This window comes from Ovis canadensis, chromosome 21, assembly GCF_042477335.2.
Source record: "Ovis canadensis isolate MfBH-ARS-UI-01 breed Bighorn chromosome 21, ARS-UI_OviCan_v2, whole genome shotgun sequence".
Lineage (NCBI taxonomy): Eukaryota > Metazoa > Chordata > Mammalia > Artiodactyla > Bovidae > Ovis > Ovis canadensis.
In genome coordinates, this window is record NC_091265.1 from 34,420,724 (window position 1) to 34,436,923 (window position 16,200).

A 16,200-nucleotide genomic window follows, 5' to 3' on the forward strand; every position below is an offset into this window, starting at 1 on the left:
AAACTGATGCCAGAGGAAATTGATAACTCAGGAAAGAAAATTAAAAAGAATTCTAATATTGGGTTGGCCAAAAAGTTCATTTGGGCTTTTCTATAAGACGTTTTGAAAACTGGAATGAACATCTTGGCCAACCCAGTATATTCAAAGGTTTTATAGATATTGCATCTCCCAAAACACGCTACAATCAGAGCGGTGGTTCCCAGCCTTTTGGCTCCAGGGACCAGTTTTGTGGAAGACTATTTTTCCATGGATTAGGGGCTAGGGAGTGAGGACGGTTTGGGGATGATTCAAGTGTATTACATTTACTGTGCAAATGATAATCTATATTAGCAGTTACTCCCCAGCACTGGCATCACTGCCTTGACTCTACCTCCGATCAGGTATTAGATTCTCATAAGGAGCACACATCCTAGATCCCTCATGTGTGCAGTTCATAAGAGTGTTTGTGCTTCTGTGAGAATCTAGTGCCGCTGCTGATCTGACAAGAGGTGGAGCTCAGGCAGTAATGCAAACATGGAGAGCGGCTGTAAATACAGATGAAGCTTTGCTCACTGGCTGGCTTGCTTGCTTGTCTGCTGCTCACTTCTTGTGGTGTGGCCTGGTTCCTAACAAACCATTGACTGGTACTGGGCTGTGGCCCTGGTGTTGGGGACCCATGGATTAGAGCAATCAGAGGATAAAAAAATAATTCTTAGAAATTAAAAATATGATTAAAGAAATAAATTTCTAAGGATTAAAAAATGCACATAAAGGTGGATTAATGATATAAAACATAAAGACATATGGAAAATTAAAGCATAAGTGATATAGGACATTATTCAGTGAAATTCAGGAAAAACTAGAGGATTAAGACATTAGAGTAGAAAAAATGAAGGAATAATGGAAGAAAAATCTCTCAGCTAAAGAATGGTATGAGTCTTCAGATGGAAGAGCCTACCAGTTACCACGTCAGATAACTGTAAAGAGACCCAAGAATAAAGAGAAATATTTTCAAAGCTTTCAAAATAAAAACACAGCTAATGTGGCTCATTAGCAGTAGTATTCAAAGGAGCAGTATTTTCAGAGGTAAGAGGAAAATTATTTAGAACCAAGAATTCTGTACCTAATCAAACTAGCTTTCAAGCATGAGGTCAACATATAGGTATGTTTGAACATGTGATGATCTAGTTTACCACCCTTGAAAAGGCTAAACACTAAATATTAACAGTATTTACCTGTTGGGTAAATCAAATCCTTTACGATTATATAGTGAAAGTGACAAATAGATTCAAGGGATTAGATCTAATAGAGTGCCTGAAGAACTATGGATGGAGGTTCATGACATTGTACAGGAGGCAGTGATCAAGACCATCTCTAAGAAAAAGAAATGCAAAAAGGCAAAATGGTTGTCTGAAGAGGCCTTACAAATAGCTGAGAAAAGAAGAGAAGCTAAGGCAAAGGAGAAAGGGAAAGCTATACCCATTTGAATGCAGAATTCCAAAGAATAGCAAGGAGAGATAAGAAAGCCTTCTTCAGTGATCAGTGCAAAGAAATAGAGGAAAACAGTAGAATGTAAAAGACTAGAGATCTCTTCAAGAAAATTGGAGATACCAAGGGAACATATCACGCAAAGATGGGCACAATAAAGGACAGAAATGATATGGACCTAACAGAAGCAGAAGATATTAAGAAGAGGTGGCAAGAATACACAGAACTATACAAAAAAGATCTTCATGACCCAGATAATCACAATGGTATGATCACTCACACTCACCTAGAGCCAGACATGCTGGAATGCAAAGTCAAATGGGCCTTGGAAGCATCACTATGATCAAAGTTAGTGGAGGTGATACAATTCCAGTTGAGCTATTTCAAATCCTAAAAGATGATGTTGTGAAAGTGCTGCACTCAATATGCCAGCAAATTTGGAAAACTCAGCAGTGGCCATAGGACTGGGAAAGGTCAGTTTTTATTCCAATCCCAAGAAAGGCAATGCCAAAGAATGCTCAAACTACCGCACAATTGCACTCATCTCACATGCTGCTGCTGCTGCTGCTGCTAAGTCGCTTCAGTCGTGTCTGACTCTGTGCGACCCCATAGACGGCAACCTGCCAGGCTCCCCCGTCCCTGGGATTCTCCAGGCAAGAACACTGGAGCGGGTTGCCATTTCCTTCTTCAATGCATGAAAGTGAAAAGTGAAAGTGAAGTCGCTTGGTCATGTCCAACTCTTCACAACCCCATGGACTGCAGCCTACCAGGCTCCTCCGTCCGTGGGATTTTCCAGGCAAGAGTACTGGAGTGGGGTGCCATTAGTGAAGTAATACTCAAAATTCTCCAAGCCAGGCTTCAATAGTATGTGAGCTGTGAACTTCCAGATGTTCAAGCTGGATTTAGAAAAGGCAGAGGAACCAGAGATCAAATTGCCAACATCCATTGGATCATTGAAAAAGCAAGAGAATTCCAGAAAAAACATCTACTTCTGCTTTATGGACTAGACCAGAACTTTTGAATGTGTAGATCACAGGAAACTGTGGAAAATTCTTCAAGAGATGGGAATACCAAACCACCTTACCCGCCTCCTGAGAAATCGGTATGCAGGTCAAGAAGCAACAGTTATAACTGGACATGGAACTACAGACTGGTTCCAGATTGGGAAAGGAGTACATCAAGGCTATATATTGTCACCCTGCTTATTTAACTTACATGCAGAGTGCATCCTGCAAAATGCCGGGCTGGATGATGCACAAGCTGGAATCAAGATTGCCGGGAGAAATATCAATAACTTCAGATATGCAGATGACACCACCCTTATGGCAGAAAGCGAAGAACTAAAGAGCCTCTTGATGAAAGTGAAAAAGGAGAGTGAAAAAGTTGGCTTAAAGCTCAACATTCAGAAAACGAAGATCATGGTATCCAGTCCCATCACTTCATGGGAAATAGATGGGGAAACAGTGGAAACAGTGTCAGACTTTATTTTTTTGGGCTCCAAAATCACTGCAGGTGGTGACTGCAGCCATGAAACTAAAAGACGTTTACTCCTTGGAAGAAAAGTTATGACCAACCTAGAGAGCATATTCAAAAGCAGAGATATTACTTTGCCGACTAAGGTCCGTCTAGTCAAGGCTATGGTTTTTCCTGTGGTCGTGTATGGATGTGAGAGTTGGACCGTGAAGAAAGCTGAGCACCGAAGAACTGATGCGTTTGAACTGTGGTGTTGGAGAAGACTCTTGAAAGTCCCTTGGACTGCAAGGAGATCGAACCAGTCCATTCTGAAGGAGATCAGCCCTGGGATTTCTTTGGAAGGAATGATGCTAAAGCTGAAACTCCAGTACTTTGGCCACCTCATGCAAAGAGTTGACTCATTGGAAAAGACTTTGATGCTGGGAGGGATTGGAGGCAGGAGGAGAAGGGGACGACAGAGGATGAGATGGCTGGATGGCATCACTGACTGGATGGACGTGAGTCTGAGTGAACTCTGGGAGTTGGTGATGGACAGGGAGGCCTGGCGTGCTGCGATTTATGGGGTCGCAAAGAGTTAGACATGACTGAGCGACTGAACTGAAGTGAACTGAATGAAATTTTAAGAAATAGATGCCTATGTTCAATCTGCCATCTTTATCAGGCATTCCTGAGGAATTTTTATTTTAACTCCTTAAATATCTGTATTATATAAAATGTAAGATAAGAACCTGCTGGTTTTACATATAACTTAAAATTTTTACTTTTAAAAGGTAGCATTATTGACTGTTATTTATATATTGTAAAATTCATCCATACTAGTTGAATTGTACAATTCAATGATTGTATTAAATTTATAGACTTGTGCAGCTGTCTCTACAATCTATTTTTGGAATATTCCCATCACCCCAAAGAGTTCCCTAGTATTCTTTTACAGTTCATTCAAACTCCCATGCCCAGCCCTACCTAGTAAACCACTGATATTCTGTCTATATAAACTTACATTTTCCAGACATTTTATATAAATGGACTCATAGACCATGTAGTCTTCTGTGTCTAGCTTCTTTCACTTAGTATAATACCTGTGAGTTTCATCCATGTTCTAGCATGTATCAGGACATCATTCCTTTTTATAAAAGTCTGAATAATATTTTATAGTATTGATTGTTCATCAGTTGATGGGCATTTGGCTTTTTTCTTCTTTTTGATTATTATAAATAATGCTCATACTAACATTCATGTACAAACTTTGGTGTGGATCTGTGTTTTCATTTCTCTTTGGTATATACCTAGGAGTAGAATTTCTAAGCCACATGGTGACTCTATGTTTAACCATTTGAGGAACTGCTAGACTGTTTTCTACAGTGGCTGCACCTTTTTACATTCCCACCAACATTAGGATGCTTCTAATTTCTACATATCTTCTCCCACATTTGTTATTGTCTGTCCTTTGATTATAGCCATCTTAGTGGATATGAAGTGGTATCTCACTGTGGTTTTGATTTGTATTTCCTAATAATGATGTTGAGTATTGGCCATGTGCTTATTGGCCATTTGTTTATCTTCTTTGGAGAAATTTTTTGTTGTTGTTTATCTCTAATTCTACTGTGGTTAAATAAGACATTTTGTGTGTTTTCAGTCATTGAAAATTTATTGAGATATGTTTTATGGCCCAGCATATATTCTATCCTGAAGAATTATCCATAAGTGGTTAAAAGTAATGTGTGTTCTTCAGAACTTGGGTGGAATGTTTTGTATATGTCAGTTAGGGTGCATTGATTGACAGTGTTGTTAAAATCTATATCATTGCTCATTATTGAGATCTCTTTGAGGGCTGTCGAGAAACTTTAACTTTCTGCTTGTCCCTTTTGAAGCTTTTATGTATGTGCACAGAGTCAGGCATGTATAACTAGTGTGGGACCTCTCTCTAATGTCTGCTGTATCTTTGAGCAGTCTTGGCCAGAATTCATTTGCCCTATCCAGGATTGCAGTCTCAGGCTAGCAGCGGTTGACCCTCTCCTGCTGCCATCTCTGGGAGGTTACTTCCACTGATGGCCCCACTGGGCCTGGGCACTGCTTACTCCTCCAGATGAAAGTGAGACCTCTTGGACCACATAGTTGCAGCCTGCCTTCCCTGGAAGAAACCCTGCTCTAATGAAGCTAGGGTGGGATGGATGGGAGAAATCCTGGGCCAGAACATCAGAGATCGCTATGTTTTTACACAAAATTCAGCAATTTTAAAATGATAAGCACTTCTCAGTAGTATATGTAGGCACCTGGAGGTTTCGGGAACATTCCAAGCATGTTCCCTTCTCAGAGTCTTTGTATCTCTTCCATCTGCCAGGAATATTCTTCTCCCAGAGGGTCTGATGGCTTGTTTTCTCATTTTGTTCTGGCCATTAAAGAGGCCTTTCCATGACTACTTATATCTAAGGTAATAATTCCTTACTTTCAATCAATCTCTACTCTCACATGTTTCTTACTACTACCTGGCAATTTAGTGATGAATTTTAAATATATCTTCTTCTAAAATGTAAGACATAGGACCAGGCACTTTATCTACAGTGAATCAGTGGATGAGTTGGAGTCACTTTTTAAAAAGAAGTTTGTGGTTATTAGCCATAATGATAATTTAATTGATTCCTTACATCTTCTTAACTGAGTGTTTTTATACCCACATCACGTCATTTCTTTCTCCATGTGGTCCCTTAAGGTAGGCAGAGAGCTTCTTGCCATCATTTCCATTTTATGGATGAGAACTTTGGCTTAAAGTGGGATACCCTTGGCAAAGGACACAGGGATAAGAAATAAAATTCTGCGAAAGAAACCTTTATCTCTTGATTCTGATAGTCGTTAATACAACCACCCAAAGCCATCACATGTGGAAACCAGAATGTGTTGCTACGGAAGGTGATGAAATCCCCTCCTCCACAGTTTTAGGAAGCAACACACTTGGTGTTTATAGTTTACAGTGGGTAGCCCTAGGGCCCCAAGAAGATGGAGAGGCTGCTGAGTTAACTTCATTCTCATTTTGGGTTCCTAGTTAAATTTTGTTGAGTGGAATATTAGGGGGAAAACAAATTAGAGTAGAAAAGTATCAAAATATGTGCTTTCACAGGGAAGGAGCTACTATTGGATTTTAGAACTGAAAGTGACTTAAGGGCACCCCTCTAATTATACCAGTCCTCACCTCCATATTCCTCAAGTAAATGAAACTTGAAGCTGAGAGGATGGATTCACTGCCTGTAGTCACTAAAACTAGTTGCTTATAAACGCCTGTCACTGGCAGTTTTTAAGTTACGTCCTGCACTGGAGCTCCTGTTAGAATCTATGAGGATGCCAGCTTTCCTTACTTAGTATGTCAAATGTGGTAAAGGCCACTCTCCCACACATAACTCTAGTATAATATTCAGCTAAATAAGTTCCTTCACTTATCCCACGTTGTTCTGACATTCCTCTCTCCAGCGGCCTCAAATGGCAGCAGAAGGGGAATTGTCTGTCCGTCTGTCTCCTGCATCAGATGGTGAGCTACTTTTAGGACTTGGACCATCTTTTTCATCTTTGTACATTTATATCAAAAACATCCATCACAGTATCTTACTGAGCACAAAGTAGATGGTCTGAAAATATCTGAAACTGTTGAATTATATCAATATCTACTAAAAGATCTCTATTGCTTCTCTGGTCCTATACTATAATCATTTAATCTCTATCAAAAATCTCATATTTTGGAGCTATTTTATCTCTTGAACATGTTTTATAAACAGTAATGGTATGATCTTTTTGCCTGGTCTTGCCCTGAAACCTGCCAGTCTTGGCCCAGCTTTGTTATAGTTTGCGTGGGAAAATCAAGTTTGTCAGATTATAGCAGATTCAATTAGTGGTGCTGGTAAGGGTCATTCCAAGACAGGGCAGAAGCTTAAGGATATAGGTAGCATCTGATCTGGGGAAAATCTCATTGCTTCTTGTGATGTTCGGTATCTGCAGGTTGAGGTGAGCGTACCTGATAGCATAAGGGATGCAGTATATTTTGGTAAAGAAGGAAAAGGAGAGGTAAAGACCTTTCAGAACTTCTATTTACCATATCAGAAAGGACTACAGAATTATAATGATAAACTTTGTAAAATTCTGAACTCTTGATCCCTTTCCTATATATTGTACTTTATCCTCTATTCAGCACAGAGTAAAATTCATAGAGAAGAAAGAAATATGAGCTTGTCCTCAGGGTTTGGTTTGGGGTAGGCAGGTAGAGAAGCTGTCAGTTGGTTTTCCCATCCACAGTTAGGCTTTGGGTAGGAGAAGGAAGCCCTCCAGGGACTGAAGAGGGAGTGGTAGCTAAAAGAAGGGGAGATGGCTGAGTTCCTGAGGCCAGCTCCAAAGGTGGAGAGATTGGAGGCTGATGTGTGTTTCAGAAAGAGTGTCAGGAGAAGGTTTCTTCTGGGAGATAGGTGGTCCTGGTAGTTTAAGTTCCGTGTTGGCTTAACCTAACGAACCTGGCTTTTGTCACTGTGCAGAATGTGAAGGCGGTGTCTGAGACCCCTGCAGTGCCACCAGTTTCAGAAGATGAAGATGATGATGATGATGCTACCCCACCTCCAGTGATTGCTCCACGCCCAGAGCACACAAAATCTGTGAGTCTTTGTGATTTATTAGAGTTTGGAGGTGGGGAGTAAGGGATGGGTGCCAAGGTCTAGAAGTTTAATACTCTGGTAGGGGTCCTGAGATTTTGGAGGTGGTGAAATAACCAAATTACCTTGATTGAAAGGTACTTTCTGCATGATTAAAGACAGGAAGTGGTGTATTTATTTTTATCATTGGTTTGCAGATAGTCCCAAGGTGTCCTGAATAGTTGGTCTTTGTACCAACTTAGCCCTACTTTCTTTACAGACAGGAAGATATACAGAATTAGTGTTACTTAGTGCAGAAGTAACATAAATTGTTCCTGTCTCCTAGGTAGCAACAAATTAGCCTGCTATAGATCTTTCTTCTCTGTTAAAGTCCAGTGTTCAGGCTCTTAAGACATTATTGATGATACTGAAAGACTCAAGAGAATTTGTAAAAACATTAGTGTTATTAATATCCTGGACATCAGGAGTGCATTTTGATGCTGGATATTGGCAGTAATTTTTATTTAACTTCCTTTGAGGTTGTTGCATTTCATAATAGCCATGGTCCCTTTGCCCTTACTTTGCATAATCTGCATTTTACATGTTTTAGCATCACTGAGCACTGATCTATCATTAGATGATACTACTAGTGTTTCTTTGTTTGGATTTTTTATTATGACAAAAACTTCAGAATGAAAAAATGATTTAGGGCTTAAACTCTGTGGTAATACAAAAAAGATTCTCTGAACTAGAGAATTCATGGAAGTATTCAAGCAGATGTTGGTTGACTGAGTATGGGAGATGCTGTGGAGACAATTCAAGGGGATTAGATGACCTTTTAGAATTATAATTTATAAGCAGAATCTGTGGAATCACCGCTTCTATAGGTTACAAACTCACTTTAAGGAAAATGAGCTTCAGAATCAGAGTTGTCCAGAGATGTCACATTGGAAAGGTTTTTTCGATTTGCAAGCATGTTCATTTAAAAAAATTTTTCCATTAAACCATGAATTCCTTACAAGTAGAGGAAATATATCTATATATTGTGTGTGTGTGTTTGCAGTGCTTAACATAGTTTTTAAAAGGTTTTAGAAAGGCAGTATTGAATGAACTGATAAATTTGATCTTCATAGCATTCCCCCCAAAAAGATACTGTTAATTCCTAATATATAGAAGAAGAAGAAGATTTGGAGAGGTAAATTGATCTATCCAAAGTCTCTAAGCAAAATAGCCAGAACTGAAAGCAGGTAATTTACCCCAGGTCCAGGTTATATTCCAGCATAGTACACTGGCCTTTTTTATATGAGCAGACCTGTGTTGGGAGCCAGAAAAAGAGAATGTTAGAGAAGGAAAAGGCAGGGTTCTTCCCCTCAAGGAGCCATGTCAGAACTAAAGGTGAAGGACAAGGCATGAAATTCATGTTTAGGTGCCAGGGATATAGTTTGTCTACATGTGCAAGAATAGAAAATTAAAAAATCACTATGCAGGAGTAGTCAGTAAAGAAACAATAGTGTCTGCTCTCAATGTTTCAACTTATTGCTATTTCCACTAGCAATAAGTTAGTGGAAAGTTCTCTGCCATTTCTGCCTATTATAACCATGCCCATCCTTCAAAATCCGGCTGAAGAACCCCATTTATTTGTTTAGTGATTCATGAAACTTTTACCTGAATGCTTACTTTTTGTTAGATGACTGGTTAGATATAGAAGTGCAGTGATGAACGACTCGGATTCTCTGTCTTCATAGAGCTTTTAGACTAACCCAAAAATTGTTGTGATGTTTTTATGAAAAAAGTGATAAATGCCTTGAAGCATCTCTTGGGGCGGACGGTAGAACATGTGATCACTTCTTCTGAACCTCAGTAGTGTATAGATTGTTCTTTTTTTCTGATATTTGTCTTTTTCTGCCTTGTAGTTAGGACTTTCTCCAAGACTTCCTTCACAGAAGTAGTGGATGGGGCAGCATTTTGTACAGCAAGGCAAAGAACAGATTCTCAGTAAATGCTAATTAAGGAAATGAATGAATAGGCAGTATAATAATATTAGCTGAAATTTGAAAGCTTAATATCTCCTGAATGTGATGCTGCTTATTTCACATGTTAATTAATTTATGGTTTATTAGCAACTCTATGGAGAAGGCAATGGCACCCCACTCTAGTACTCTTGCCTGGAAAATCCCACGGACAGAGGAGCCTGGTGGGCTGCAGTCCATGGGGTTGCTAAGAGTTGGACACGACTGAGCGACTTCATTTTCACTTTTCACTTTCATGCATTGGAGAAGGAAATGGCAACCCACTCCGGTCCTGGAAAATCCCAGGGATGGGGGAGCCTGGTGGGCTGCCATCAATGGGGTCGCACAGAGTCGGACACGACTGAAGTAACTTAGCAGTAGCAGCAGCAGCAGCAACTACTCTATAAGATATAAAGTATCACTAGCATCACTATTTTACAGACAAGGAAACTAAAGCATAGAAAAGTTAAGTAGTCTGCCCAAAGTCATACAAATGGTAAGAATAAGATTTGGAATTTAAGTCCGGGCAGGCAGGTTCCAGAGTCTATAATCTAAATAACTCTATCTTATGGCCTCTTAAAGAAGAACAATTGCAGTTTTTTACTCTGTGAGTGTTCAGGATTTAAAGAGGGAGTAACTCAAATGAAGGTAATGCTCAGTGAAAAGTACTGTAGGAATACAGGATATTCATTTCAGCTTGGGAAAGAACAGAATTTTGCAGATGAAGGGGATTCCCATCTAATGATAGGATGTCCTTTGAACTCTTTATAGTGAGAGTTGTGTAGCTTATATTGATTATCTTAAGTGCTCAGACTCTCACTAACCCTTGTTGTAAAAAGTGAGAGCAAGGAAGATCATTCCATTCTCACAGCCTGGGCATAGAGGAAGAGTATCTAGGATACTCTTCATTAGCAACTCTATGGAGAAGGCAATGGCACCCCAAAGAAGTAGGAGAAGAGATGAGTTTACTGAGATTTGTTCTTTGGATGTTCTAACATAAATCTAAGAGAGGCTGGCCTCACCAAATGTTTGCACCAATAATGCAGGTATACACACGGTCTGTGATTGAACCACTTCCTATTACTCCAACTCGGGATGTGGCTACATCTCCCATTTCACCTACTGAGAATAATACCACTCCACCTGATGCTCTGACCCGGAATACTGAGAAGCAGAAGAAGAAGCCTAAGATGTCTGATGAGGAGATCTTGGAGAAATTACGTAAGCACTTTGTAGGTTTTTTAATTTCCCTCTGGTATGTGACTGGTTGAGCACAAAGAGAATTCTGTTGCTATAAAGATCTAGGTTCTCTGCTAGGTATATGTCAGTGACCGCTGTGCTTTATATCTTGCCAGACTGTGCCTCTTCTCACCCGTCCCTATACCCACCTCCTCTGTCTCACCAGCCCTGATTAGATGCTATGTTAGGATGGGAATATGATAAGAGTATGTGAATAGCCCACTTCAAAGGCTGGGAATCACTTACCACAGGCATGGCTTATGGAGATATGAAATAGCTTTTACTTACAATATAATCTGAAAGGTTGTGTTGAGAAAGACTGAGGCCATGTGTAAACCTGGTGAGGAAGAGTGCTGTGTTGATTATTGATGTTTCTGTTGGCAGAAGATGGATCTGCCATTTGGTTGTAGAAAAAGAAGGAAGGGAAACTAACATTTTGTGAGCCTGTAATATGTACCAAATGAACATTTATTCCTCATTTTAGCCCTGTGAAGACAGACATTATAATCCTTATTTTTTGCAGTTAAGTTATTTGAGGCTAGGAATGATAAATACTCTGCAAAAAGCCAAAAAGCGACAGATCTGGGATTAGCATGCAGCTTGTGCTCCTGTAATCAGAGCATGCTATTTCTTGCAGTCAGGTGGGAACTCCCGTTTTGCTTTCTTTAGTGATGAGAAATATTAGGGCAGGTTGCTTCTCTTTTTCAGTAATCTGCAGGAGAATTCATATGAGAAGAAAGGAATGGGTTGGCCTGTAGGCTTGAAAAAAAACATCTGACAAGGCTTTTGATTTATTCTTTGAACTTATCTACTTCTAAAGAGGATTTGATGTGACTGATCTGGTGAAGTCTGCCCCTTGGCATTGCTTTCTAAAGCTGAGGTTTCTGGTTCCTCAGCTTAGTGGCTTTTAATTTCATCCTGATAATTCTTATTTGACTTTTAAAAAAAATTTCATTCTCTCCAAAGTTGCCCTTGCCCAGTGTTAGCTGCTCAGTCATGTCCAACTTTTTGCAATCCCATGGACTGTAGCCCAGCAGGCTCTTCTGTCCATGAAATTCTCCAGGGAAGAGTATGGAGTGAATAGCCATTCCCTTCTCCATGGGATCTTCCTGTCCCCAGGATGCGACCTGAGTCTTCTGCATTGCAGGTAGATTTCTTTACTGTCTGAGCCACCAGGGAAGCCTCGCCCTTACCCAGAGCCCTTATGAAATGATGAAATAAGAAAAGCCACTTACCTTGGCATCTGTTTGCTCTTGTATATATTCTTTTTCTCTGAATCAGATTTTTTTTCAGAAACAGTAATACTTAGAACATAGGATTATGCAAAAACAGATTGGCCTGAGAGTTAAGGATCCTTGGGTTGAAGCCCTAGCACAGATGAGATCATTAACTTGGGTCTTGGGCAATTTTCTACTGTTTTTCCTGGCCGTCCTTTTTCTCATCTTTTAAATAGGAATGTTAATCCCTGTCTCATTTGTAGATCAAATGGGATAATGTATTTGAAAAGTATCAAATCCTAGTAATTGATATTATTGGAAAGCACTTTGGACTGGGAGACCAAACCTGAACTCCTTCTTAACTCTGACACCAGTTTGCTGTGTGACCTTGAGGGGAAGTATCTTCCCTTTGGTGGGGCTGAGTTTTACCATCTTCAGAAGACTTTTTTTTGAAACTGTGAACTTTCTCATACCTCTGTGTTTTTGCACTTGAAATACTTTTTTTTGTAACCCCTTCTTGACTTTCTCTCCCTGGCAAAATCCTTCTAACCCGGTAAAAATTAGTACAGGTTCATTTCCCTTCTGAGGCCTTTCTGGTCTATATTTTTGCTTTTTTCTGTATCACAGCAATTATTATATGTTCATGGAACTTTATACATGGTATCTGTTTCCTGTATGAGATTACAGCTTCTTGAGAGCAGAGACTGTCTTAACTGGGTCTCATCTGTTGGGTCCATTGACTGGGTCTTCATTTGTTGCACTCAACCTAGGGCTTAGTGCATAATAAATGAGCATATTAAAATTAGTAAATGTTTATTGAATTGATGAATTTAAAAATGAATGAAATAACTTTTAGCAGATTAGAAGTAGATTAGGGTACTATTAATAAAGGTGGTAAGGAGGTGAAACTTTTGGTTGAAACTTAAGAGGGAAAGCTAAGCGCCTTAGTGTGGTTTTAGGGTATTGGAGATAGTTCTTTAAACTTTGCTGGCTCAGAGTTGGGGGAACATGGAGCTTGTTTTTTATTGTTGATCTGGGAAAAACTGATTTATGTTCTCTGTTTCTTTCAAAGGGAGCATAGTGAGTGTGGGCGATCCTAAGAAGAAATACACACGGTTTGAGAAGATTGGACAAGGGTTAGTAGGCGCCTTATATTTCCTAGAAAAATGACTTAAAATGTGCTGATATATATGCTTTTGCTTTTGTTTTGCCTCTTATAAACCTTTTTCTTCATTCTCCACCTCACCCCTCGCCCATCTGAAGGTGTTTTATTAGGCTGATCTCAGGCTTCCAGGTTATGTTTTAATATGTAAGATGTGCCATTAGCTGACATTGTTGCTAAAAATATCCCTGCATTGAGAGTGCGAAAACCATTTATTTTCTTAGCACAAAAACCTTCTTCCCAAATTATAGCTCTGCTTTTCCATATTAACCTTGTTTACCTGGTGCTGAGACTTACCAGCACTAATATGAAATGAAAGAACTTTCAGACTCTTCTGCTACTATATGGGACCTGTTTTTCTAGTGGATGACAGAAATCATATCTCTTACTCTGGTTCCTTTTATGGATCATGTATTCTGACCTCAGTGTACTGATTCAGCAAATCTTAGCTGAATCTCTGTTAGATACTAGGTGCCATGAGTACAGCTATGAATCGGACTGTATCTGCTTTCAGAGAGACCCTCATATCTACAGAAGGAGATAGACAGACAAACAAAAAATTATACTGTGATAAGTCTTAAAAGTGTTTTTGAGCAAGAGAAGCCAGATATAAAAGAGCAAATACTGTGTGATTTTTTTTTTATATGGAATTAAAGAACAGGCAGAAATAATACATGCTAATGTAAGTCAGAATAATGGTTGTGTTTGGGAGGATTAGGAAGTAGCATGAGGGAACCTTGAGGGGTTGATGGTGAACATGTAGGTGTGTACATACTGAAAAATCATCAAGTTCTATACTTAAGATTTGTGCAGATTAGTTTAGGTAAGTTATGCCTTTATATAAAAAAGAAAATGAATGAGATTTCTATAGAGATACCCAATTAGCTAAAATTAAAAAGAAACTGAAAAAACTATCTGGCTTGTAGAAAGCTCTCAGTGTTACATGAATGAAAGCATTGTTGTTAATGAAGTCATTGAAGTTTTCTGTTTTTTCTTTCTTTTTAAATTTTTGATGCATCAGGGCATCAAAAATTGTGGCACTGTAGTTGTGGCACATGGGATCTTCCTTGCAGCATGTGGGATTTTTAGGTGCGGAATGGTGGCTTCTCTCGTGTTGTGTTGTGCAGTCTCCAGAGTGTGTGGGCTCTATAGTTGTGGTGCATGGGCTTTGTAGTTTTCAGTACATGGACTCTCTAGTTGAGGCATGTGGGCTTAGTTACCCTGAGACATGTGGGATCTCAATTCCCCAGCCAGGGCTCGAACCTGAATCCCCTGCATTGGAGGGTGGATTCTTAACCACTGGAATGCGAGCGAATTCCTCAGGTTTCTTTCTTATATATCTGAGAACTTCTGAAATAAGATAAAGTAATGCATAGTATACTGATGTTGTATCTGTACAGTATTCTATAGCTTGCAACTGTTATTTGCATCTGTTGTTCAATTTAATCCTCAAAGTAGCCCTGGACTTGAGTGGATCTCCTTTTTCCCTGGTCCAGTGCTTCTGCTATTAGAGATGCTTTTCTGAGTCTGACCTAGTGTAAGATAGTTAACACAATGAGAAGAGATTATTTTCCTTGCCTCTGAGTAATCTGGGATGGTATTTTCTTTAGCTAATTACATTGATATACTAAGAATGTAGAAGAAAGGTACACAGACAAGTGTGGATAAGTCAGGTCCTATCTCTGGACATCAGTTTCTTCATTTAAGGCAGAGGGATTGTGGATTCAGGGTCTTTCACCTCCCAAACTGTTGATTATATATTATATATATATGCATATGCAGATGTATGTGGCCCATAAATAGGCACTATCTGCAAAAATTTTGTCCTTGCTTATTTGCCAGATATGTTAGTGATGAGAGGATTGCAATACTTATTAAGCATCTATGCTGATGTTTCCACATTCCATTATTTTAAAACTATACATGGAGTACTTCCCTGGTGGTCCAGTTGTTAACACTTTGCCTTCCAATGGAGGGGTGCAGGTTTGATATTGCACCCCTGGTTGCAGTCAGGGAGCTAAGATCTCACATTCCTCAGGGCCAAAAAACAAAACAAAACAGAAACAATATTGTAACAAATTCAATAAAGACTTTAAAGATGGTCCACCTAAAAAAATCTTAGAAGAAACAAGATGGCAGAGTAGGTGAATGTAGATTACATCTCTCTCCATGGATATGTCAGGAATACACCTTCAGACACAGATGTGCATGCAGAATTCCAGCTGAGAGTGGACAGGAGTGCCTGACCAGTGGAAGGAATATATAGAACCATGCAAAACTCAGAAGGATGAAGCAACTAGGGGGAGAAACAGGAGTATTAGTAGGACTGGACCCTCAGCCAGTGGGGGAACTGAAGCAAGGGTCCAGTTCCCACATCGGGGCAGTTATCTGAGCCAGAGGAGAAACATTTAAGGCTGAGAGTGAAACAGCTGATCTGTGGCAGCCTAAATGAAATGAGAATCAGATAGTCCTTGCTACAGCCATACATACCCCGGACAAGAATGCAGGTCCCCTGGAAGGCGTAGTGGCTGGGAGTTGGAGTTTAGAGATTGTGGAGCAATCCCAGGGCGAGGGCTGCTGTTGACTGCAGAGAGACAAATGGAGGGGATGTGAGGGAAGAGATTGTGGTGGGAAATGCTGGTGGAGGAAAGCCAGGGAGCCATGGAAGCAAGATGATACTGCTGAGTCACGCATAGAGGGGTGGAGCCATCACCATAGCTTCTCTCTCTGCACATGCCAACATCAGCTGCTGAACAGTAGAAAGGCTGGCCCATCAAATGCCTGACACACTGAACTACAGAGTAGGACCCCACCCAGGGTACCCTTTTAAGTGCCTGATGTGCTGGTCTACAGAATAGGACCCCAGCCAGGGGGGCCCCTCTATGTGCCTGATGCACACTGAACAACAGGGTAGGATCCCCGGCAAGGGAGCCTTCTAAGTGCCTGAATGGGCGGAGTTACGGAGAAAAACTGGCCAAAGAGGTCTCCTGATAGCCAGCTATAAGAGGCTCGCAAAAAGACTCTGATAG

General features: G+C 40.1%; 1 protein-coding gene across 32 annotated transcripts in view; it reads left to right on the forward strand.

Moving 5' to 3' along the window:
• Positions 1 to 16,200, forward strand: part of PAK1 (p21 (RAC1) activated kinase 1) — a 160,997-nt gene that overhangs the window by 110,168 nt on the left and 34,629 nt on the right. For all 32 annotated transcript variants that reach the window (XM_069564927.1, XM_069564932.1, XM_070289444.1 and 29 more), the window contains 3 exons: positions 7,452 to 7,568; positions 10,600 to 10,774; positions 13,082 to 13,145. In XM_069564927.1, the coding sequence (XP_069421028.1) occupies positions 7,452 to 7,568; positions 10,600 to 10,774; positions 13,082 to 13,145 (356 nt within the window). The remainder of the gene's footprint in view (positions 1 to 7,451; positions 7,569 to 10,599; positions 10,775 to 13,081; positions 13,146 to 16,200) is intronic.